The following is a 26,980-nucleotide window of genomic DNA, read 5'->3' as shown; positions in this document are numbered from 1 at the left end:
ATATTCTACTCAATTCTTCTAAATCTTAGCAGGTTATAGGCTAAGCATTAATCAATCAAAATTAATTGATTGATTGCCAAAGACAAATGCTTACTCAAATTCCTTTCCCCAGTTCATGATGAGCTCCAATCCCTAAAAAAACTTTGTGTGAGTTTTAGATATTTAGATAGACACGTATGTTTCTCCTTTGCAAAAAATACTATGTAGGTTAGAATCACACAGAGGTATATCATTGTGAATCAAATTTATAGGTTTAATTTTTTTTTCTGCCACTGAAGTTACTTAAAATCTGGTAAATTATTATCTAATTTACAATTCCGAAAAAAAGAAATAACGTTTTAGAACTGTGATTCTTTCAGAGTGGAAATGGTTATTACTGACCAGCCTTTTTTCATATATTAAAATTCTTATAAATGATACAAGAACCTTCAAAATATCCCATATGGCAATTTTCTATGAATAATGAATATTTAAAAAATATATTTAACAGTAACATTTATACAGCACTTTACTATTTGCTAGGTGCTTTCAAATCTGTTTTCAATTTATATTCCCAACAATTCTGCAGGACAGGAAGGATCAATAGCAACCCTTCAACCCAAAACGAACCCAAGCGCACTTTCTCCAAGTTAGTACAGGACAGCTTCTCCGGGGGGCAGGGTGTAGCTCAAGTGGTAGAGCGCATGCTCAGCACACAAGAGGTCAGGGGTTCAATTCCCAGTACCTCCTCCCAGAGGAAATCAGTGAAGAAACCTAATAACCTCCCCCTCATAAAACGAACAACACAAGACAAGGAGAGCTTCTCCAACTTGGCATAAATGAGCTCTTGAATTTAAGTGTCCCCAAATCAGGCACCTAACAGAGTTTTAAAGGGGATTTCTGTTCCTGTCTTTCCTTTCTAACTTTTATAGCACCTTTATATAAGTCAGAATGTTAAAAAAGTAAAAAATTTAAGCCAAAAGTCAGAATAGCTTTGCTGGCCAGGGCAGTGCATGTAGCTGGGAGGCCAGGGTCTCGGCACAGCTGCTCACCCCCTACAGAGATGCACCATCACTGTAACGTCTTCCATCCCGCTGCTCTAGGAATCTCCAAACAGAGCACAGTGATGTGGGCATCAACCTTAGTTACTGCCTAAAACAGCAGCAGCATCTAGAACTCAGCAGCTTATAATGCAACTACTCAGAGCAACAACCCTTGACGGACTAACGTAGACCAACATCTACGAGCCCTAGTTGTTTGAAGATAAGACGTCATAATACACATCACGCTACCTCCTACCCAGGCTCTTTCTGTACTCCAGGGAAGATCTTAACAAGTCTGGAAATGCCTACGTGATTGAGAATGACCATCTCTTTTGGTTCAGAAATGCATTTAAAAATCTTTTTGTAACTTTTTTTTTGGGGGGGGGAGGTAATTAGGTTTATCTGTTTATTTATTTTTAGAGGAGGTACTGGGGATTGAACCCAGGACCTGGTGCCTGTTAAGCATAAACTCTACCACTGAGCTATACACCCTGTCCCCTTACACCAGAAATTGACAGTGTAACTGACTATACTTCAATTTTTAAAAATGTGTGTTTTAAAAAAAATCACTACTTGTCTCCCCACTCCACACCCTCCTTCCTACCCCAACAATTATTACTTTACTTACCTATAGGCCTGCCCCAGACTTTTATATGCATCAATAAAATCAACTTTCTGCTTCAAAGCTTCTTTGAAGGATTCAATAGCTTCCTGTAAAAAGTAGATAGAAAAATAATTCATTTGCTTTGCTGTTAAAATTGAGTTTCACTTAAATCACTAAAGGACTTAAATATATCTTATACATGGTCTCTGAGTGATTTTTTTTTTTTAATAGGGGGACTTAAAAGAGATAGAGCTAGAAAGTATAATAAACTGAGTCAGGAGAATTTAATTCTGAGAGTAAACAAATGCATTACTATGAACAACAACAGAGCCTTAAGTGTGCGAAAATAGCTTCTCACTATCTTTTCCATTAGGACTCTGAATATTAATATCACCTTCATATTAATACCATTTCGTTAAGTCATAAAAGCCCTCGGGAACACAAGTAAGCCTAACAGCTGTGTGAAATAATCCAAAATTATCACAACCAGTAGTATTTAAAATTGAACCAACAAGAGAGACAGAAAAACAAGCCCAAGGTGAAACTGTTTATAAAACAAACAAAAAGGCTCTTAGGATAGCTATCTGAAGGATTCCCATGATCTACGCGGAAACAGAAACAGTAACACAAAATAAAAGAGAAACCTGAGCTGGGGGTAGAGGGCAGAGCCCCAGGTGTGAGCTACGGGCCAGGCAACATACTTTAGGGGAACCTCCGGGACCACAGTGCACTTGGCTGCAGGGGGACTGTCTCTGTGAAAACTGATGACAAAATGTACCACTCGTTTTGGAATAAACATCCTAGGCTTAAACTGGTATTGAATGTACTTTTCATTATGACTTTATTTACTGTAACAAAAACACCAGGAAGACATTTCACACATTTCCCAAGGAGAAGATGTTATCTCTACTTAACAGCTACAAAGTATCATGATCTCTAAGAGCTTTAATGAGAAACACTTCACATGAAAACTGCTGGGGTAGATCATTTCACACTTGATTAGATCATTCAGAGCAGAAAACCACTACGGATATCATATGCCTTGCAACATGGTAGGCACTCAATAAATATTTAATGACCTGGTAGGCACACAGAATTCTTTTGCAAAAGGAGAACAATCTTGCTTCTTTTCAGAAAGTCATTCATTCCCTGCTTCTTGATTTTCTTGGGGTTGGGGGGCAGTGGGTGGGCATCAGGACAAGAGGGGCCAGCTTTGAAACTATTCAAAGGCAATACTGGGGACAGAACCTCCTCATTAAGGAATCCCACTGAATGGTTACAGTTTGGGGAGAGAGATGAGAACGGATACACTTTAACACTGCAGAAATGTTAAAGACCACCCTTAATTAGGCTCCCTGCAGCGACAGAGGCTTGATCCTTTTGGATTTTTCCAACTATATTTTTCATTCAACAAACATGTATTGAGAGCCTACCATGTGCCAGGGGCAATGGGAAGGAAGGGGACACAAAGATGAGATCATTATCTCTGTCCTCTGAGAACTCACAGTGTCACTAGACAGCCAGTTATGTGACCAGCTTATTAGAATACAAACTAAGAGCTACAACAGAGGTATGAGTTAAAGTCTCCAGGAATAAAGAGCAAGAAACAGCTAACTGGCCCTGGGATGCCGGGAGAGGCTTCAATGAGGAGGTGACAAGTGAGCTGGGTCTCAGAGAGCGAGAGGTCGGGGAAAGAGAGAGGGCATCTGGGACAGGGGAAGGGGTACCGCAGGGCGGCACAGAGAGCTCACAGACGGTGGGAAAGCTGGGGGGGAGGGGCAGGAGCGCAGGGGACACGGGTGGGAGTCGGGGAGGGGGCAGAGATGGGGGCCAGAGGGAAGGGCCTCTGCCCTGCTCTGTGGTCTGGGTGCTACCCTGCAGCAGTGGGGACGGGGCTTCAAGGAGGGGAGCCTCCTCAAATTTACTCTTTCAAGATGACAACTGCTGGCAAAAACAGAGAAGACACACTGGAGTGGGGAGAGGATGGAGCCCAGTTAGAAGGCAGCTGCTGTGGTCCAGGGACGAGATAATGAAGGTTCCAACTAAGACAGTATCTCCGAGGAGAGAAAAGAAGGGTCAGATGCAGGAGGGACTTCCAAAGGCAAACAGAGACAGAATTTGGTGGCTGTCTGGGTCTGGGGGAAAAGCGAGGGTAGGAAGATTTTCAGCTGAGAGCCTAGGTGGGAGGTGGGGGCCAACCAACACGAGGAAGGACGGGAGGGAGGACTGCTGTGGGGCATGGCGGGGAGAAGACAGGAGGGAGGACCACTGGAGTGGGGAGGGGGAGGACAGGAGGAAGGACCGCTGTGGGGCGGGGCAGTGGGGAGGTAGCGCGTCTGGCTGGGGCATGTTAAGTCTGGAGTGTTTGTGGACGTCTAGTAGAGACGCCCAGGAGACACCTGCCGCTCACTGCACTTACAGCATGCTTGGACGCCACGTTCTTCAAAGTCTGATTTCTCTTCAGCTTTTAAGAGTCTTTGGTTTCGGGGTTCCTGTCTAATCACTGCACAGCTCTCTACCTCATTCTGCCAAAGAGGGGACACAGCAGAATCAAGATTTTAAGCCAACGGGAACAAAGAAACTACGTTCAAATGAATTAATCTCTAAGCACATGAACTGGCCCTGAATCCGTCTGCGTGGCGGATGTAACCGTCTCCACTGTAACTCACCATCCTCCTTCCTAGCGGGCGGGCCGTCATCACTCTGGGGCTGTTCAGTGTAACCGAACAGGACAGTCGCAGGTAGCTCTCAAAGTAAAGGCTTGTAAAAATCTGTGTTCATAATACATACTTTTTGAAATATCCTTATGACATGGATAGAGTTCAACAGGAAAGTTTTTGCTGTTTGTTTTTTTTTCCCTGGGAAAATCCAAAATGTCTGATATATCTACTGAATCGGACAGCTGTGAACTTTGTCACGTAATGTGATCCTAACACATCTGTAATGACCATCAAGTAAATAAGCCATCACCCCTTAATTTCTAAATTGCTGTTGACCTGGAGAGACCACCTTTAGGATACAGCGGTAGCTCGAACTCGTTGGTCCACTTAACGCTCTGTCTCTACAAGTTAACAAGAGAAACAGAGATATCTAAGCTGAGTTCGTTAACATCATGAAGGCATTTCACCACTGACTCAGTTTTCCAATCTGGGTAACTGGGACACCCTCTGCTCCTCCTATACTTCTTGGGGATGCCGTTGGGATGAATGAGACAATACGTACACACTCTGACCTCCTCGGACAGTGGATCTACAAAATGCAAAGGAAAAGTTCCCATCTATTACACACGTTGATGCTGTGTTTCTAAGCATGGCAAAAAGGAGGAAAGACCAAATTGCTTGGTAAGACTGGTTCACGGAGGGGCTTCTGACATTCAGAGGATGGAAGCACCATTTCTAGGATCTCACTGTGTAGATTTGGAATAAACCAGACTGAATTTTAGTCCTTGTCCAGTTTCTACTTAGTTTCTACTCTCATGGCTCTTTTCTGAAAAAAATCCTCATTTTGAAATAACACAAAGAGCCCTGCCCACATTGCTAAGCGTGGCTTTATGGTTAAAAGTAAAGTCATTCGTTTGCATTTTTTTCCTTTAACTAACATTTTTACCCTGTTAGTACAGATAACTGGCACTGTTTTCTATTTCAAATCTTTCTCCTCCATGTGATACTCAAGTGACAGATTCTGAACACAGTACAGTGATTTTGAATTTTTTAACTGAAGGCGAAGAGGAGGGGACTAGAGAGCAGATACAAAATAAATTGGAAGGGTCCATCTGGCAGCTGCTCAAAGCACATTTGAAATAACTGCTCTCAAAGCCTGCACTGCTGGTCTGAATCCCAAGGAGAGATGCGACAGGTCTGTGTTAGGACCACCTCTGCATACTTGCAAAAGGGAGATGAGGTGTATGTAACAAGATTTGCAAAATCCCTTCTGGTTTAAAACCAGCAGGTGGGAGTTATTTTTTTAGAGTCTACAAAACTTAGGTTAAAATTTCACATGTCAAATGATCCACAATAATGAAGACCTGATTTGTGTTTGCAATCTAGAGAGGGCTTTTCACACACATTATTTTCTGTAATCCCCACTGCCACTCCACGAGGCAGAGAGTCAAACCCTCTCTGTTTGATACATGCTTCCCCGAGGAGGGGCTGAGGAGAAGCCCTGTGTCCAGAGGGGCAGTTACTAAGATTCAGAGCAAGGGCTCCAGCCAAGGCCTCCCAACTCCAACTCACTGCTCCGTCCTTGAGATGTACTCATTCCCCTGATGCTCACTGAGCTCCCACTCTAGGACAGACACTTGTCCAGAACACGGAGGATTTACAACTTGTGGCCTTTGAAACCCTCTCCTCATCCTTCGTGTGTGTGTGTGTCGGGCCCTCAGAACTGTCTTCAATAACAACATGCATGTCCTCTCTGCCAGGGCTCCCCTCTCAGCCACATGCTCCTGGCACTCTTGACAGCTTTCAACTTTCAGGTTAAGTGCGACCCTCCCTGGGAAGACTCGTCACCTCCTGGTCAGAATGCAGTGTTTCCACCAACTGGGCCGACTGATCCTGGCTCTCGGGCCAGCCTGTCTGTCATCAGGCAGCTTGGATGGGTCCTGGACCAGAGCGCCTACTATGCGTCAGACGCTGAGGAGGCCAAGGTGAGCGGCCAGAGCTCTGCTCTCAGCCGGGTTCCCGCCCCCTTCGCTCTGGGCGGGAGACAGGCTGGGGGACAGGGTCCCCGCAGAGTCACAGGCAGGAGGATGGGCAGGCTGGAGATGGCGCTCTGCCCCATGCCCGGGGTCATCGGGGACTGAGCCTCTCTCTCCTGTCCCTCGATGACTCCTCCCCGCAGCGGTCTTCAAGGGACAGTGCCAGGGCGGCTCCACAGGACCTGAGTCAGCCTGGCCCCCTCTGACCTGAACTCGGCCAGCGTCTCGTCATTCATCTCCCATCCCTACCCTCCTCGGCCACTGGTGCGTCAGCACCCACGTCCTAAGTACAGATTTGGTCTTGGCTATTTCCCCCAAATCTGGATTTCACAGCTCCTCTGGGCCCACCGGCTCAGGTCAAAACACTGAGCAGAGTACTCCAGACCTTTCAGGACCCCTGCCCGGCCGTCCGGCCCCGTCTCCTCGCGCTCAGCTCGCGGGACTGACCGTGGCCGTGTTTCCAAGCCATCCCTTTCCTCTCCACGGGCCCTGCTCCGCCTGCCAGGTCAGGACACAGTGTCCCTGCTCTCTGAACTTTCCCTAACGCCCGCAATCAAATGAACCTTCCTGATCTCTGCTTTCAAGCACTTCGATTATGTTACTACCTTCAGTGCATTCACCATATGATAAGTTACATGTGGAGAAAGCCTTTGTAAACTGTATCTGTCATAAGTAGAGCATTATTTCTCCCTGATAACCTTGCATCCTCCCCCCACCGCATCTTCCTACAAGTACCTATCAAACAGTAGGCGCTTAATAAATAATGTTGACTCAAACTGATTTCTAAGATAAGCCAGTGAGACACTTGAGGTGTCATTTCCAAACATTCCAGATTCAACCCCGCTAAACCCTTCCCACATGCAGAGGAAAAGCAGAGATGTCGTATGGAGCACACAGCGCGTTCACCTTCAAAAGTCCTCTGTGGAAGAAAGTTAACCCTTTGTACAGCATAGCTGTGGGCTGGTTTCTGTTGAGCTCTAGGGACTGCTGAAAGTCTGCGTGGGCTGTTGCATAATCCTACAAAAAGGGGAATGGAAAAACAAAGCCGCGTTCGTTAGATATTTGGACATGTCCTACTTTTGACTGGTAGAAGGAAAAAAAAAAAGTCCCCATTTATTCTGTGCCCTTTCTGGCTTTTTTGGGGAGATGGGTAATTAGGTTTATTTATTTCCTTATTTTTGGAGGAGGGACTGGGGATTGAACCCAGGACCTTGTGCCATACCCTCCCGCCCTTGCCCTTTCTGGTTTTAAAGGAAATGTTTCATGACCATAAACATTAGTTGATTTGTTGATTATACTATATGTTTGTTACACTGTATATAAGTAAACTATAATTACACTACACATACACTGTTTGTTGAAATAATTTAAATTGATAGGATAAGTAAACCTCATTACCTCCCCCTTAAAAAAAGTAAATAGCTAAATTGATGGGAGAAACTCACAAAGGTTTAATTTAAGCATACTGTCTCAACCACCAGAAGAATATTATTTTAAATACTATTAAAGTCATAATCTGTCAGAGAAATTTTACACATCATTTTCTGGCCCCAGCGTTTTATTATACCGAATAGTTCTAAAATGACTGACACAGCTCAACCTTAAACTGTGTTATGCTGAGGCTTTTAAAAATCTGTTTTCTTTTGCAATAGAAAATTGTTATTAAAATGACTGTAAACCCACAAAAATAACATGGCAATCATAAATAACCACTCAGATAATAGGAGAGAATCTTGCTGGGCTGGGAAGCTCCAGTCTGGGAAGCCACATTAGTTCAGGGTACGGTTCTCGGGTTGTGATAACCAAAGAAATTCAAACCTGTACCTCTGAGTTTAATAATCACATTATTAATTATCACACAGCATTATTGCACGGCCTTATTATCATCACAGCATACCTGCTTCCCTATGCTGACATTTGCAAGAAAGGTTAAGGAATAATCTGTGAACCAAGTTTTCCTTCTGTTTCTCACTGTCTTCCTTTTCCCCCTAGCCCAGCATTAGTTACCGCTGACATCTCAAGCAAGAAAATGTGTTCCTGCTACTTAACATTTCTCTGCTGGGTTCAATTTCAGCTAAAGGAAATCCTTCTGCAACTGTTTTACATCACAAACGCTTTATCATGCAGCCCCAAGCCCAAATCTATCAACCAGCGGTTTTCTGACATAGAAGCAAAGGCGAACCCTTCATCCTCATGGAAGGAAACGTTTCCAGGCGAAGAAAACTCACCTCTGATATGAAGTACAGCGTCCCCCGGTGTCTGTACAGCCGTGCTGAGGGCTGCAGCTGAATAGCTTTAGTGAGGTCATTCACGGCTTCATTAATTCGTCCCAGAGGAGACAGAATCTATAAATCCAAAAATGTAATTAGGGGAGCGAAACCCGAACGATGAGCCCTACAACTGCCACTGTTTTTGACTTCTTGGTTCCGACTCACCACCCCGCACTCACAGCGTGACTCTCGGCAGCCGGAGGCCCTTGGCCCCGCCTACTAGGACGCAGTGAGGTTCAAAGTCAGCAGCTCAGGGGCGGCTGCGCCACCGAGACGAGGCTGATCAACTACGACCATGGCAATCGCTTTGCCACTGTTTCATGCCCTGGGTCATCACAGACGTTGCTTCTCTTCAGGTCTGACCATTCCCCCCACCCCGAAATCTATTGTTTACCTTTCAAAACAAAACCTGGCATGTCAAGTTCATCTGAAAGATAACTTTGAACCATGAAAACAGAGGAACTGTTAAACACGGATTAGAGTCCTCCACGCGCTCTGGCTATGCCCTCTGCGGTAAGTGCCGAATGGCAGTTTCTCAGATTCCAGGCATTTTGCAAGCCCTCTCGTGTGAACAACTCTCAGCGCGTCAGTCAAGGTCTCCAAAGCAGGACACAAAACATCTGCAGGCCTGTTCTGAGAGCTCTTTTGATCCAGCAATCAGTTGTGCTCAGCCAACAATGACAATGCAGAAGACAGCCCAGAGTGCAGAAGCACACCCAGGAGACGGCAGAAAACCCAAAATGGGCATCAGTGTTCATGCAATCAAGCACAAGCGCTTTATCTGGAACAAATGGCCTTAAGTTAGGGTCGATTTTGTTCTTATGGCAGCTCATTGCCATCGAGTTTCACTAACAGCTTTCTTCCTCTGCAGGAACTTAAAACCAGTGGAAGAGAGAAGATTCAGGCAGGCACTTCGCCAGGGGCAAGAAAGACAGCTCAAAAAGAGGAACGAAAGGGAGTATTCGCCCTGAGAATTCAAGAGGCATGGTGGTCTGGGGTTATATGCAGAAGGAAAAACATCCTGACCTCGTATGTTAACCCCCAGGGACATAACTGAATTATCACACCCCAGCACAAGAAGCAACATGCACATAATGACCAGAGTCACTGAAAGTGTCACTAAATTACGTTCACTAGATACAGACTATTTCAGAAAGTATAAAAGTGAAAGATTTCTCATAAGGTCACGTCTGCCATGTATGAATGGTATGCTATCATTTAGCTGGAAAACTCACTATGTCATGACATCACTGCCCAGTGATGCCAGAAAAGGGGAACATTATTGGACATTTTTAAGATAACCGAAAACTACTTCTCTGATTATTAGTATCATTTAGGGGTACACAATTAGCTTTCATTAGACATATAAAATTGTTTAAAGCTGCTAAATCATTCTTCTAAGTCCACTGAATTAAACATACGCTTTGTTATAACATTTCAGCAGAACATCAGCGTAAGGGCGGGGAAACCTTCAGCACCCCCTTCCAGGAGCACGTGGTCACCAAGTGGTCCCCCTAAACGCCACAGGGCTTTTGTGCAGCAACGAACAAATTACAGTCACTTCACCTTCAGGGTTAGGGTTACGATCCAAAATAGACAGGAGATAATGAATTATTCTACTAATTGAGAAAGAATTCATTCAGAAAGCCAAATTCTCAATCAAACATAAAATTCGTTTAAAGAAACTGAACAATAACTTAAGACACTATCATTTTGGGAACAAAAACATCACAAATGCAGCTTTTAAAATACTAAAACACTTAGTGTTCCTCTTACTTGCTAAGTTTTCTCCCCCAAAAGAGGGAGGGGAAGTCCTTTTTTTTCTTTTAGTCCAACTATGACATCTCACCAGATCAGATTAAAAGTTTTATTCAGATTGAATACATTAACATAAATTCTAAGGCATTTAACATGGTTAAACGTGCAGTAAAATAAATACAACATGAAACCTGGATAGTTGACTATTATTTTATGAAAATGGCAAAATGGACACATTTCATGTAAAAACATTAAAAGGGGTGGCTTTGCATACCCTCCGTTCTCTGGCCTGACCACTATTTTCTACCTTGTCCCCTGAGACATGGGATCTGACCGGCTCCAGAATGACCCCTTCGGTGGGGCCTCTGCAAACACTGCCAACGCCTGTCCCCTGGCCAACCTGTCCCCGAGCTCTGGCAGGTCATGCCTTCCCGCTGCTGCAGACGCACCTCCTCTCAGTGCCCACTGTCACATGCATTACCTGATATTTTCACCAAATGCTGCCTCTCTGTCTCCAGCTTGAGTCCTAAGTTCCAGTTATGGTCACCTTACCTGATCTATGTCTCTATGTAGACAGGTATATCTCGTAAGAATTATACACAAGTGCACACACACACACACATGCTTCTAAAGGCTATAAATCTCATTTGACCATCCTGTCACACTGTTTGGCTAAAGTATGTCATATGTACAGTAAACAACATGTGTGACCCATTTTTCAGTTCACACGGACAGCGTCGGACACATCATAGCTGTATATTTTAATACTAAATATTACTCTTATGGGTTAAATCAGGAGTCTCGCTCGGCCCATAATTTCTATTCATTCCAACTGTGTTTAAAGGCATTTATGTACCTATGGAGGGAAAACACAATAGATATAAGGGAGGTTTAAAATGTGTAAGTCATCAAGTAATAGGAAAAAAAAAAAGTCTGAGATTCAACTAGTCCAATAAAGACAGAGGGAGAAAGAAAACCACACTCACTTCCGCTCGCTGCTCAAATACCTCTGGACGATCTGGTTCCAAGGTAATTACTCGGCTCAGTTCGAACAGAGCAAGTTCAGCATTCTTAATGTCCTTGAAAAGGCATTAGCTTAGTATGAGATACGCTGTGACTCAAAACCAGGTTGAATTGATTTTCTGAAAAAACTCATCATTTGGTAACAACACAACTACTTATTTAGAGATAAATATGAATGTAGCTTCTATGCAAGAGATCTGCCAAGTTAAATGAGTTCCATTACAGTTGTTTAACTGGCTCCGGTCTCCCTGCCCACCGATAGCACCCTGGACCTGAGCAGCTATCACAAGTTCCACAGACAGCAGGGGATTTTCGCAATGTAAGCTATTTAAACACCCCATCAACAAATGTCAAGGGCTGAGCATGTGGACACCAGCGTGCAGAAGGCTGCCTACCAGGGGCTGTTGCCACTGCTCCAGAAAGGAGCCAAGTCACTGTCAATCAAACCCCCAGGCCTACACATCTACCCCTTAGGAAGTCCAGGTTAAGTTCTCTTTAAAATTTGCACATTACCTTTTTATCAAAAATATATGAGCATGTTACTTTTACATTTTAAATGCATTAAAGATACAAGCAAATTTCATATCAAGATACGAAATTAAAAGGGATGAGGCTTAGGAAAACGCAGTTTACCTCTGACCTTTACTAGGGCAACTCTGGTCATCTACTGAAGCCCTGAACCTAACTAGGGTTATCGAGTGATGCTCTGAACGTAACACTGTTTCCATCCTAAACAACCTTGTTTTCCCAAATCTGAGTTCCTTCTCAGTCCTCCACATCTCAGAAGTATACGAATATTAGACAAGATTTTTCCAATAGGCCAGCAGGTGACTAGGACAATTTTTTTTAATTGGTAAAGATACAAAAGTGACATTTCTCCCTCAAAGCATGATTTCATTTGAGTATTTTTAATATAAAATAATAGAAAAAGTTCATATATAATGTTCTAGACTAAAAATTTGGACATTCAAGCTTATATATTTTTTTAATTTACTATATAATCTCAGGAATGTCTTCATTTTTATACCACAGTGCCTTTGAGTAGAATATACTTATTACAGCCTTCTTCCTGCAGTCCTCAGAGAAACAGGGAATAAGGCTACAAAGACATACTTATCTTTGAAAAGTATAATAGATCTTGGGAAAGTATAATAGATGATAAATTAAAAATAAATTCTACCCCAAAAAAAGTTTCTTTTGTACAGCACAGGGAACTATGTTCAATATCCTGTGATAACCTTTAATGGAAAAAAATATGAAAACGAAAAACAAAATTTTTACATTTACACTTTCTCATATAGAATATATGAAAATGTTTTCTCAAATCTTTACCTACAAAGGGTGAAATCAATGTGTTACAATGCTATATCAATATATTATGACTACATTATTGTTTTAAAAATTTTTTTTAATAAAAACAGTAAAAATAAATAAATAATTTACCAAAAAAAAAAAAAGTGTTCTTTTACTCAACCTTTAAAAGTCGTGAAAGGAACTTAGATTCTAAGTCTGACTGCACTGCTGATACCCAGTCTCTCCTTCTGCCAGTGAGTATTTCTTAGGAACTCAGGCAAGGGGCTCAGACTTCTCCTGGTTGATGTTCAGCTCATCATGAAATCAAATTTAGTCTGGCAAAGGCTGTCCCTGGAGGAGCAAGTAGGGGGAAGCTGACCTCGGCAAATCTGGGTAGGAATTCCCAGCCCCAGCCCCCCACTTCCCAGCCACTGGAGGGGGAGTCAGTCCTCTACGGCCAGTGTCTCCTTTGGGAACTGGAGCGACACCCCTGCGTGTCCCTGGTCCGAGTCCGGCCCCGGAGGTGCTACGGTGAACGTAACTATTCCATACTCACATGTAGTCCCTTCTTTCCATAGGCTATCCCTCGGCCATAAATTGCACTAACCAGATCAGGCTCCTCCTAGTCAGACCAAAACAGAAACACGTCAAAAACTATAAACGAAATGAAACAAAACAAAACAAAAATCAGTTTCTGCTTAAAGCATGTTCATGCCACAGAGGACAGCTCTACATTATGCTACTGCCATTCGTGCCAATCAGTACGCAGTCCCCAGCCAAAAAGGTCTATTTTCTGACAGCTCATTTGACAGCTCATTTGAATGACACGCAAGTGAGAGTTTTGTATTTTAAAAAAATAATAAAAAATGGAGAGACCAGCATTCTTGAGCTCTGTGCTGGCTTCGCTCACGCGGTCATCTGACTTAAAATGTCATCCTCTCAACAAGTCTGTGACTGGCAGCACCAGCAATCACGGCTTACAGGGAAAATGGAGGCTCGGAGAAGGGGACAGAGGAGTCAGGGGCTGGGCCACGCCTCTCCCTAGTTTGGCTCCTTTCATACAGTTGTGAGATTATTTTTGAAAAGAAAAGAACCCCTCGGGGCCAGCACAAGGACCAAGCGACGTGTCGGCTCCACAGACCTGTCGGGGGATTAATACGGTCCCTTACTCTAATGGCTCATGGTAAGAACCAGAGCCTGCTCCCACGTGGACTGGGTGAAACCCCTCTCCAGCCCAAGGACAGAGCGTCTGCTGCCCCACCATCGAGTCCCTGCACACGGCCAGGCCAGTGGGATGAAGTGTCCCCCAACCCCAACTTGCTAAGTGAAATGCCTCTGGTCCCCATTTAGCTCAGCCTCTGCAACCCTATGCTCTTCTCTGAATCCTTCCCTCTATATTTAAGAAAGCAGAGTAATGGCTCTGGCGTGAGACCCCAGTGAAACTCTTGGCACTGCTGTGGGATTTAATCTGTTTCAATCCGTTGTCAGTTTCAAATCTGACATAGCGGGTCCCGCAGTATTGTGGAAAGAGACACATCAACTTCAATGAGAAGTAAATGGGAAAAAAAAATAAAGGAGAAGATGCTAGACACTGAAAAACAGAAACAAAAAAGGCTACTTTAAACAGAAGGAGGTACTTGATAGCAAGTGGCAAACCGGTGCAGCCCTGGCCGCAGCCCCACCAGCAGACAGACCTCACCGTGTATGGAAAGTTGGAAAAATTCAAGTAAACAATTACAGATTTCTAACTTCTCTTGGAAAAATAATACTGAAAAAAATCCAACAATGACAGACCCATATCTGGGCAGGAGAATGGGAGGACATAACCAAAAAGAAAAAAAACCCAAAAATCTAGAGCTAAGTACTGGCTGCCTGTTTAGATGAGGGGTGTGTATGTGTCAGCTTACAAGCCCGCCCACGGCCCCAACATGACATTAATTCATTTCCCTCATTTGCACTGTTTCCCTGGCTCCCCTATAGTTTTGGATTTCTGATTTCTATCTTAGATGTAACTGGCATGAAAGGTGTCCGTGCTCTTTGCTAAATGAGAAAAAGGACAAGTTACAGAGGGACAGAGGGATGGCAGTCACTTCTCTAAACTAATACTGAGATATGACTATGTGGTCAGGATGTACACAGGAAAAAGCTCTCCGAAACATTGAGTCATCTTCCCCGGGGAGTGGGGTTACTGGGTATGAGCTTATTGTGCTTAATACACGGATGCGTTCTTTCTAATTGTTTAAAACCAACACGCACACATTCATAATAAGAAAAAAAAAGTACTTCAAGTAAAATGTATTACAGAAAATGACAGAAAACTTCACTATAAATGTAAAATACTGTATTTAATAAATAAATAGAAAATTGATTCTAAATTACAGAAAGTTTAGTAAACGAAGGAAAGCACACACAAAAAAGATAAATTAAAGATCCTGCCATCCAGAGGTAACGCTTTAAACATTCCAATATCCTTCCTGGCTTTAAAAGGGCAGAAGGAAGTAGTTTGGAAGGAGAGGGAGACAGGTACAGAGAGAGGGGGGGAGCAGGGAAAGGGTTCCCCGCTGAGGAACTGAAGTGAGAATGTCTTCACAGCTTTTCCCTGGTGACAGCACCTGCCAGGAGACAATGCTGTCAACAGAGCAGCGTCTAGGCCAGGCTGGAGGGGGACAGGGGAGCCCGCGGCGCTCATGCTGGCTGAGGACAGTCTCCGGGGTACGGAAACCCCACTTTCAGATTTGTAGGATCTCAAAATACACTACCCACGTGACACGGCCACACCAGCCACCCTGGGAGTCACCCTCATCTCCGCCACCAACACGTCTACTCACAAAGTCCTGGCGGCTTCACCTCCTGATCCAGCAGCCACTGTCGGATGTGAAGCCTTCCTCCCTCACATGCCTGCTGCAGTGGCCTTGACCGCGTTCCTGTCTCTTCCCACCCAGTCTCCCGGGCCACACTACGAGTTACGTAACAGTACGTCTGATCATGACACCCACCCTGGCTGAAACCAGTCTCCTTAACACCTCCAACAGCAACATTCAGACCTTCTATACGCGAATCCATAGTAAGAAATCCATTTTACACTGTAACCCAGCATACTCACACATACGTACACAACACACACACACACACACACACACACACACACACACACACACACACACACACACCCCAGAAACAAAAGCTTCACCACGGCACACCTAGCCTTACCACGCACAATCTCATCAGATATTTTCTAGTCTGATATATTTCACTTTTTAAAAAAATGCTAGTCTTGACTCCCCAATGAATTTCAGGCCCTCCTGAAACTCCATTTCAATTTCAACTCATTTGAAAACCAGTGAGGTCACATCTAAACGCCTCTGCAGAAAAGACTGGTCATTTGCCTGCCTCACCCTTCAGCCTCACCTCCTTCCACTCCCCTGCTCACGAATCATACTCTAGAAATCGGCATTACTTAGTAGTTTTCTAGACACAGCATGCTCTCCGAGCTTGGTGCCTTCGCAGACGCTACCTCGTCTACGTGAAACACCCCACCCGCCACCTATGTGCCCACGGAGGCCCTTCTGTCCTCAGGGTCTCAGCTCAAACACTGCCTCTTCTCTAGTTCTTTCCAGATGCCCCTGGAAAATAAATACTCTCCTTCTCCTCTGTTCCACTGTATGTCATGTGGATGTTAGTCATTCATCCAACAAATATTTGCTCAGGACCAGGTCTGGTCCCGTGTGCCAGGAATACCACAGTAAGCAAAAACCCACACAGGAGGCAGAACAGTCTTGCCTTCTTGGAGCACAGCCAGTGAACCACAAATATAAATGTAAGGTCACATCTTCAGTAAGTACTAGAGTGGTCAGTGGTGTTTTAGAAAATGCATAAAGACTTAGGCAAGGTTAGGAAGGATTCCCCGAGGAAGAGACACCTGGGCTAAGACCTGCAGGGGGCGGCGGAATCCCAGAACGGCTGGTCCAGGCAGAGGGAGCAGACTGCCTCTGTGGGAAGCAGGGAACATAGCATCTCTGAGATGAGGCCGGCGAGGCAGGTCGGGACCTTATTAAGGATTTTTATCTTTAACCTAAAAGCAACAGCAAAGGATGTGTGTGTTTCAAGCGCACGTTTGTGAAGTGTGCACACGCACACGGGTGTGGAGGGTGTGAGGAGGGAGGCCAGGGAATGACGGCCCCCCCTGTCATCTGGCAGATGGAAGTGGCTCAGCTGGGGTTTGAATGGAGCTGGGAGAAGCAGATGGACACAGGAGACACTTAAGAGGCAACCAGACAGAGCTGGTGATGCAGCTAAGTGGCTCACAGATGTGCAGAGCATGCAGACTCCTGTAGACAATGCGGGGGGGTGAGGGTGCCATTCACTGAACTGCGCAAGACGGGGGTGACTGGGGATTCCTCTTCAGTCATGGCAGGGGGATGCGGCGGGAGCAGGGGGCAGTACGCAGGTGACCTGGAACCTCTGCGTTGAAGACACTGTTCAGACGTCCATTAAAGTCATTCTCTTCTTATTACATCATTAGTTTGCATTTGCATATCTGTCACCCCACTGGAACCCTGGAGGACAACAGGCCCTCCCGTGTTCGTGGCCCCGAGCGCAGCGCCTGGCACACGGTAAGTCTTCATACCTGCAGTTACTGTTTACCAACAAACACTGGCCGTTTATGAGGCGGCTAAGAAAGTCTTCACGAACGTTCAAGGCTGTCAGGTCAAAGCAGCCCTGCCTGGCCTGCCCTTCTCAAAGGGGCCGCAAGCAGGGGGATGTGTTAGGGACAAGGGGACGCAGCCGATGAGAGAAAAAGGCCAGAGGCAGGGTTCAGGACGGTATTGCTGTGCAGGTGTGCTGCAGGGGCTGGATTCTGGTGGGCCACCATGATGGCAGCTGTGACGTTCTGTGGCAATAAAACATTTTAAACCATTAAAAAAAAAAAACAGCCATTCAAAAGTCTGTAACAGTTGAAATACCTGAACACGGACAACTTCCTGCAGTCAGTTCACTGTTTTGGCTCTAAGGATGTTACCCGCAGCCCCCTCTGGCAGGGAGTGGTAGGGGCCCTCACGCGGCCCTCCCCTAGCCCTCCCCTCGCGGCTCCCCATGGTCTGATCATGACTGTCGCAGTGACTTATTTTCAGTTCTGGCAAAGACAGATCAAATGATGCAGTTAGAGAGAGGGGACAGCTCAGTGGTAGAGCATGTGCTTAGCATGTACAAGGTCCTGGGTTCAGTCCCCAGGTCCTTCATTAAATAAATAAACAAAAATAAATAAGTAAACCTAATTACACCTTTTCCCCTCAAAAACGGAAAAAGTTATTTAAAAAAGAAAATGTTGGGGAGCGGACAGGTCAAGTGGTAGAGTGCATGGTTAGCACGAGGGAGGGCCTGGGCTCAGTCCCCAGGACTGCCTTTAAAAATATAATAAATAAAGAAACCTAATTACCGCCCCCCACAAAAAATTAAATAAATAAATAAACCTATTAAAAACATTTAAAAATGGGAAAGTTGTAGTAATTGAAAGAAGTAATAAAGTCTATTATTTAATTCAGGAGCCCGTAATATTAACTACACTATGATAATCACCACAACAATTAAACATCCCTCTCTGCTGTGGGAAAAAAATTCTGGAAAGTAAAATTAGATGGAGAAAAACTAAAGACTTTACAGATGCACATGGGACTTAGGTTTTCTCTGTTGTTCAATCTACATTTTCTTTTTCAGAATTTTTTGTCTCAGGATAGAAGGATACGTAATCATTGTGGTTGTTATCAGAGCTATAGTGTAGTGTTACAGGTTCCTAAATTTAAACAGATTTTATCACTTTTTTTGATTGCTACAACTTTATTATTTTATCATTGGCTTTAGATGTTAACAATAAGTCAAAACTTTATGAGATACCACAATGAATTATTTTTCCAAATAAAAACCAATGTTTATTTCTAAAAACATACTGGGCTCAGCATACCGTTTTAAAGTGTTTTTGAGTATACATGTCTCATAATATTTACATTTTATAAACTTTTCAGAACTTTAAATGAATTAAACTAATTTATTTCAATCTTCCAGTATTACTTTATGCAAATGCAAAATCATGATATAATAATGTAGTCATCTTACGGGAGTCATGTCCACTTAGATGTCTCAATTCTCAAAAAAAAACAATTTTTTAAAATCTATAAAGACCTGATTTACCATCCTCATAATATTATCTATAAGGTGACTTTAACATTTACAAATATCTATTTTTCCACCACAGGATTGGCTTTTTGTTAAAACTCAAAAGTCACTGAATCAAAGACAAACAAATAAGTCAAAAGGTCACTGCACAGCAGCGTAATGAGGACTAAGTTCTCTGTAAGTAGGGGGTGCACATACCTATCTACACAAAGAAAATCACGTGAAGAGGAATGTTTGGCATTTTGTCTGCTAATGTGAAAAAGAAAAAATATTCTTTCACAAATTCAGTTCCACCAGAATCAGATCAGAATCAGATTGAGCTCAGGGTCACACAACTAATAAACAGCCTAAGGCAATTGTCTCATACTGGTGGTCCAGCACATACGTCACCCAGCCCTGCGTGGGGATCAAAGCACCACAGAAACCAGGAAGGGGTCCCACTTCCCAGAACACTATGATTGAGGCGCTGGCTCGTGTGGAAGTGACACAAGGATGCTGACTTACAGACAACACTAACCAATTAGCTTTTAAACTCAAGAGTTTTCAGTGAAGACAGACAGATCTATTAAGCCTTGAACTTGTGCTCAGCTGGAAGCCTTGATGCTCAAGGGATACAGTCTTCCTTTATAAATGTGCCAAACAAACCATATTTGGATAAATATTCAAATGAACACTTTGAAACAACAAGGATTGTGGAAATATCTCCTAAGTTAGTTTTCTGATGGTGCAGTTAAGACAAGAAGGTATAAAAGCTTTACATCAAAAGGTCATTTTGGAATGTCAGCAGCCCTCAGGCAAAGATCCAAGTTTCACATTAAATGATCTTATAAAAAATGGTGAATATAATAAAAGCCCAGCTCCCATGGTCCCACTTGTCTTCAGCTTTCTATGAATGGAATCATATTCCATGTGTTGCTGCCATCATGCTGAAATTCACAGGCTGTCCAAAAGAAACATTTTGTCAGGAGTTAATGAACTCAAAAAAACAGTGATGCTGAATTCAGTCTTAACTCGGCACCCGTGTGTAGTGGAAGAAACGCTTTACCACTATTCTGAATACTGGACATGAAAAAGTATTGCTGGGGTAAAAACCAATTTCATTAGCTGCAAGACACAGTATCGCTGCATTTGCCAATAAAAGAAAAGGAAGAGCAGTTATATTGAAAATGATGGTCATACTCAAAAACACAATATAAAGAGACGGATGGATGCAAATTCCGAGTCATGGTAAGAGGAGCTTTGCTCCATCGGAGAAGTAGCAATAACTATTCTTTGGACACTTGCTACCACCGAGCTGGAGTTTCTTGATGACACTGGCTCTCAAGAATATGAAGAAATCAGCAAAAAGCTCTTAAATGGGAATTGCGTACTTTGGCTTCAAACAGAAAGCCTCATATGGAAAAGTTTTGTCCAGGGGAGCAGGACCAGGTCTCTGATTAAACTTTTTAAAAAGAATTTTAGCATGTAATAGCAAATCATTGCATTTTGTATTTATAATAGTCACGTGACATGAAGAAACCATGACAAGTCTTCACCAAGCTCTATCTGGATGCCCCTCAGTTTGCTCCTGCTTCGTCCAGTGTGCCATGCAAACACAACTTTCCACACGTGTCATGATGTGGGAAAGGCTGGGAAGCATGTAATGGAACGGTGGGAAGGGAGACCTCGCACCAGCCAGAAGCCCAGGGCATCACGTCCCCAGGGTAGGGTGTGTTATGAATGACCGTCCAGCCCTGTCTTCCGGGGCCCATAGATATGACCTTCCCGCTGCTCCCCCAGCCTCCACGCCTGCCCCATCAGCAGCCTGAATCACCAGAAAAGCAGTCCGATCTGATAAACCACACATTTTCCCAGACAGTTTTCCAGCTGAAAGCACCCCACAGCAGACTGACGAAAAGGCTCTATTGAACTTCAATATGTTAGTATCTTTTCTCAGCACAAAGGGGAAAATTCTGATCTACTTTCTGAATGCAGTTGCAAGGGAAATACATTTTTACAGCAATAAATGGACAACCGAGATATTATAGTCATTAAAATTATGATTGTGAATAAATACTGAAAAACACTTACAGTATAGAGTTCAGTGAAAAGCTAATACAAAATAGCACATCTATTCAGATTATAAAACAGATGTATACTTTAAAAAGGTCATAAACAGAAAACTTATTTAAATAATGATAGAGTGGCAGAATTAGGAAATTTTTATTACTTAAGGTTTCTCTCTTTAACATTATTCATTGTATTGCCTTCAACTAGAATGGTAATCATATTTTCCCAAAAGTTGAATGAACTGATAACATGTCTGCAAGCTCATACTGTTTTCTTCGATTGGTTCCCATAAATTAATTGACACTTGCTCCTATAGATGCATCAAAGCCTCTCTTTCAAACCAGGATCAAGGGTTAACTGTGTACAAGTGCTCGCTTACCTTTTCAAATATTGCAATGCTAAACAGAAAGGCGACTTTTAAAACTATTTATAAGCTGCCCATGGTACTTTAAACTCCACTGAAGATCACTACCGCATACGACCACTCAAACACACAGCCACTGGGATCCAAGGACCTTAAAGTAATAACTAAAAATATCTTACAGACTTTTTCAGAGTGAAGACAGGAATTATCAACATAATTAATCCCACGTTTAAAAAAAGCCAACAAAAGTAGAGCAAAAATGTCAAAATTAATACTTTAAAACTGTCTGCTCACCAGGCTGTCAACTATCTGTTGGCTCTTACTGGGTTATTAGCACAGGTGAAAATGCCAGGATGGTGTTCTGAGGAGCTGGAATTAACTGAGCGCTTACTACGTGCCAGGCACTTAGCACAGTACTTTTTGAGATATTTCATTTAAACTGAATGAGACTACTTTGGGGGGTAGTTGTTGTTATCCCCATAATCCAGGAGGTTAAATAACTTGCCAGGAAGCCAGAGAGTGGGTTAGAATTCGGGTGTCTCTAACCCTCAAGCCCACGTCTCCTTCACTGGGCTCTCCTGGACAGACCCGCCAGCAACAGATAACAGTCAAGCGCCTTCAAGAACACAGGTAAACATCTTTTTGAATTAAGGTTCCCTCTGGATATATGCCCAGGAGTGGGACTGCTGGACCATATGGTAAGTCTATTTTTAGTCTTTTGAGGAATCTCCATACTGTTTTCCACAGTGGCTGCACCAAACTGCATTCCCACCAGCAGTGTAGGAGGGTTCCCTTTTCTCCACAGCCTCTCCAGCATTTGTCATTTGTGGACTTTTGAGTGATGGCCATTCTGACTGGTGTGAGGTGATACCTCACTGTAGTTTTGATTTGCATTTCTCTGATAGTTAGTGATATTGAGCATTTTTTTCATGTGCCTATTGCACCCCAATGTTCATAGCAGCTCTATTTACAACAGCCAAGACGTGGAAACAACCTAAATGTGCATCAACAGATGACTGGATAAAGAAGTTGTGGTATATTTATACAATGGAATACTACTCAGCCATAAAAAATAATAAATTAATGCCATTTGCAATAATATGGATGCCCTGGAGAATGTTATTCTAAGTGAAGGAAGCCAGAAAGAAAAAGAAAAATACCATATGAGATTGCTCATATGTGGAATCTAAAAAAAAAAGACAAGCTAACTTATTTACACAACAGAAACAGACTCACAGACACAGAAAACAAACTTATGGTTACCAGGGAGGGAAGGGGGAGGGGAGGGATAAACTGGGAGTTCGAGATTTGCAGATACTAACTACTACATATAAAATAGATAAACAAGTTCATACTGTACAGCACAGGGAACTATATTCAATATCTTGTAGTAATGTACAGTTAAAAAGAATATGAAAACAAATATATGTATGTTCCTATATGACTGAAGCATTGTGCTGTACAACAGAAACTGACACAACATTGTAAACTGACTGTAGTTCAATAAAAATATATTTTTAAAAAAACTAGGAAAGTGGAGCCCTTAAAAAAAAAAAAAGAATACAGGTAAATGACATGAGATACAAGGCTAACAACGTTAGGCCGCATCACCGGTCTCCTTTGTAACTCTTAGACACGTATATTTAAGCACTTTGTCTTAACCAGATTTTAACGCAGCCGGCAATCTACAGAGGCCCAAGTATAATCATCGAGCGTCTCACAACTACACTTTTTAAGGTGAGAAACAAATCCCCGAGTGGACTTAACCATGCAGATCAACTCCTGCATAGAGTGAACACCCAGAATTCCACGGATTTCCAGGGTCCACGTCTCTCGGGAGACACCATGGCGGGGAGGAAAATAAACTGAGGCTAATGTCTGCCTTTTTGAAACTTGTGTTTGAATCCCATCTCTGCCACCTGATGGTCAGGAGACGACAAGCAAGCTGCTTGACCTCCTTAAGTCTCATCTACCTCCTTCATGATAAAGTAATGCGGTCAAAATTAACTGAGAGCAGGTCACAAGGCCTGTACTGGGAGAGTGCTCAGTCAGGGCTGATCTCCTTGGCTTTCTTGTAAAATCTCCAAATCCATGTCTTATGGCAGCAACTTAGCTATAGAAGTCCATGCTTTTTATGTCATGACCATCAACTTGAAATTATATAATTAAGAAGAAAAATTACCTGAAGCATCGTCGAAAAATGTCTTATGGCTTCATCATAGAGGCCGCTGCCAACCAACACATATGCTATAGCTACAAAACAAAATACAAAAATATTGAAGGAACGAACAAAGGAACCCAGACTGGAAATGGTAACTAAATTCTTTTCCGAACTTTAAAAGGTAGCTCCAAGGACTAGAAGCAGTTAAAGAAAACCTAGAAGTTAATAAGATGTAATTGAATTCTTCTGCTGCTCAGCACTTGCTAATCAGTCTTCTATAGTTCTGGCTAGATTTAAATTATTAAAGCCATCTATAAAACATCTGCCTGCAAGAAGGAATTCTCTTTTTCTAAGCTCATCCCTCACTTTCAAAGACCGAATAATCTTTATGATGCTTCCCAGCTAGGAGAGCTGGTAATAAGCCTGAATAATCTCCACATAATATAGCAATGTGATTTTACTGTGAAAGTTACAAGAAATTCTCAAATAGCATCACATCTCGATTTTTGCAGAGTGCTGAATTTACTGCCCGTTAACTAGTAAGAACAAAAACAGAGGCTCAGACTAATATATACTAATATAATGCTTAACCATACATAACTCACACCACGGCAACGCGGTGGCAGTCTTTTCCTTACCTCTTCTATTCAAAATATAACCAAAGCACTAATCCAGTATTCTAAAGATGAATAAACAGGTTTTAATCAAATTGTTTATTCAAGTGGTATTTTGAAATTAGAGCCATGATAGTCTCTTGAAACATGGCAATATTTGGACTAAGGTTTTCACCTGTCCAAAAAACAATAAATTTTAATATTCTAGATTATATTTCCATCTATGGTATTTGCCCTAACTCCCTAAATCCCCAAATATGCCTGAAAAAAATTGTATTCCTAACTCAATGTAATACTATTTTGACCATATTTCTTTGCAAAAAAAAGCTTTACTGCAATCCTCCAATTCTAGGGCTTAATAAGTGTTCAAGAAGATAGGAAACAAGAGGAAGGGTGTAGCTCAGTGGTAGAGTGTGTGCTTAGCAAGCATGATGTCCTGGGTTCAATCCCCAGTACCTCCATTAAAAAAGAAAAAAAAAAACCTTTAAAAAAAAAAAAAAAGAAGAAGACAGACAACAAAAACTCTTACTATCATTCAGAGTTTAAATTTCCGGACAGTTAAAAGTAGCGAAAACATTACATTCAGTAGAAACATTAAATGCAAAGAGATTCAGAGTATCTTTATAACTAACCTGAGAAAAGCACAGTTCAAAAATATTGAGCGTCCTAACAACTCAAGAGTTTTCGGGGTCATTCTTTACCGTGAAAAGAGAACTGCTTTTATCCTGATTTCTTTGACAAGATAATTAAGGCCAACCTCATATTCTGGATGATAGGAATGGATGCTGTTTAGATAGTTGCAGCAGATAATGAGGTAGCCAGAGACCTCTCTGTGGGGGTGGGGTGGGGTCGGGAGCTTTAGTAGTGAAACCAGCCACCACAACAACAGTAATGACAGGCACTGTGCCCTGAGTACGTGCCAGGCACAGCCCTAAGCACTTACGCGTACTGTGTGTAACTCACGTACCCCCTCGCTGCACTGCACGTAGGTACAGTTGCTATTCCCATTTGACGACAAGGAAAGGAAGCAGCTAAACCAACTGCACAAAGACAATGTGCAGCGAGACACAGGAGCCAGGCTGCCTGGCCCGGGGACCCACCCTTCTAACCAACACGCTCCCCTGAGAAAAGTCAAGGCAGCGCCGAGACTGTTGGGCCCTGGGTCGGACAGCAAAATGATCTGAAGTCCTCGGTGATTTGATGAAGGGAGTGAAACAGGAACTTGAACATTTTTGAATCCGGGAAGATGACGAGATGATGAGACTTTGGGGAGCCAAGATCTGGGCTGGGATGCTGGCCTGCCATTCGCCGGCTGTGTTGTCGTGAGGACCTCAGTCACTCTCGTTACTCTCTGGGTCTTGCTTCACAAGCCTGTAGAAATTTTTCTTAGCTTCCTTTCAGATCTAAATTTCTAGAATTTCCTATCTCTCTCCCCATAATCAGTAAATGGAATGAACAGATGAATAAGGGACCCATAAAAACAAAAACCACTTTAAGGGATAAAAATTGTACTTAGGAACGTGTTTCCATTGTTGCTCATGGCGAGGCTGCTGGACTCCACTCAAATGAGATCAAATGCAGGTCTTAAATCTTTCTATCTAATAGTAACTATTTTTTGGAGAAAAACCCAAAAGTGCCCATTTAAAAATAAAGCCGGGGGGAAGGTATAGCTCAGTGGTAGAGGGCATGCCTAGCATGCGTGAGGTCCTGGGTTCGATCCCCAGTCCCTCCATTAAAAAATAAATAAATAAACCCAATTATCCACCCCCCCCAAAAAAAATTAAAATTAAAAAAAAAAAAGCCAAATCTTGCACAAATATAATTACTAGGATCTAAATTTGGTTGTGGGAGTTCAAAGTCATAAAGAAAAAAAACCAGGATAGCTGCAATCTGCCAGAAATCCTTACTATCTCCTGACGACATGTTTGTTGACAGAAGTCATTTTTCCAGGAAAAGAAATACTGAGATTCAAAAGGTCTTAAGCCAGCTCAGGGCCCATCCTATCCCCAGGGTACTAGGACTATTCTTAGAGCTAGACCAGGCCCTTAATGCATTAGTTAATAAATGAATACAAGACTGAACGGAATCCAAGGGCTGCAGAAGAGACCAAATCTGATGCCTGAAAGGATAATTAATTCTCAAAGCCTAATCAAAGAATATACACAAAAAAGAGATTAATATTTTCAAAACAGTCAACTCTCAGTTATCTGCACTACCAGATGAAGAAGCCAGTCCAGAAAGCACTCAATCTTAATATAAACTGCATCTGGCCACAGAGAGGAGAAAGTGATTATATGTCAAGTAGATAGAAAACAATTTTGCAGGCACTCTGGGCCACTGGGCCCCCGCACAGGAGCGCACACCCATGTGGAATCTGTCCAACTGCACTGCTCCGTCCTGTGTTCAGTTTTGTTTCCACTCCTCCCAGCGTGAGCTGAGCAGGCAGTGAGGGAGACATGCCCCAGGCATATCAGACACCAGAGAAACCAGCCTGTTTTAAGACACGCCTTGAACAAGCCAAACTGCATGACCCATTTGCAAGCTTGAATGAACTCACCTTTCTACACTCACATGCATTTCAGGTCTGACCCAGTGATAACTGACTGGCTCCATGAGTAAAATTAGCTGAAACCTAGCTATTTTATTACACAGAAGACTAAAGCAGGCGTGATTCTCTTCTGCTTTCACTTCTAGATTGTTCCTAGCTGATGCCAGCACATAAATCAACTTTTAATGAATGCTAACAGCTCATAAGAACTCATTACCAGAGTTATTAATTTCCATAGAAACACAGAGTTGGAACAGACCTTACTGATTCCATCCAAACCTTTTTATTTTGTGACATATAATAGAGACCCTCATGAGGGCTGAATGCCATATCCAAGCTCAAACCACTCATGTCAAAGGGGGAGGGTGTAGCTCACTGGTAGAGTGTGTGCCTAGCATGCATGAGGC

The 26,980-nt window shown here is 42.9% G+C and overlaps 1 protein-coding gene across 10 annotated transcripts in view; it reads right to left on the bottom strand.

The window, feature by feature from the left end:
• TTC13 (tetratricopeptide repeat domain 13) overlaps positions 1–26,980 on the bottom strand; it is a 72,293-nt gene that overhangs the window by 24,733 nt on the left and 20,580 nt on the right. For 4 of the 10 annotated variants that reach the window (XM_074373179.1, XM_074373180.1, XM_074373183.1 and 1 more), the window contains 6 exons: positions 23,433–23,503; positions 13,223–13,288; positions 11,337–11,429; positions 8,551–8,667; positions 7,229–7,339; positions 1,651–1,733 (listed from right to left, as the gene is read on the bottom strand). In XM_074373179.1, coding sequence (XP_074229280.1) covers positions 1,651–1,733; positions 7,229–7,339; positions 8,551–8,667; positions 11,337–11,429; positions 13,223–13,288; positions 23,433–23,503 — 541 coding nt within the window. The remainder of the gene's footprint in view (positions 1–1,650; positions 1,734–7,228; positions 7,340–8,550; positions 8,668–11,336; positions 11,430–13,222; positions 13,289–23,432; positions 23,504–26,980) is intronic. The other 6 variants (XM_074373181.1, XM_074373186.1, XM_074373187.1 and 3 more) reach the window with 2 other exon arrangements.

The sequence above is a fragment of the Camelus bactrianus genome, chromosome 11, assembly GCF_048773025.1.
Source record: "Camelus bactrianus isolate YW-2024 breed Bactrian camel chromosome 11, ASM4877302v1, whole genome shotgun sequence".
Lineage (NCBI taxonomy): Eukaryota > Metazoa > Chordata > Mammalia > Artiodactyla > Camelidae > Camelus > Camelus bactrianus.
This window is presented reverse-complemented; position numbering and strand designations above follow the sequence as displayed.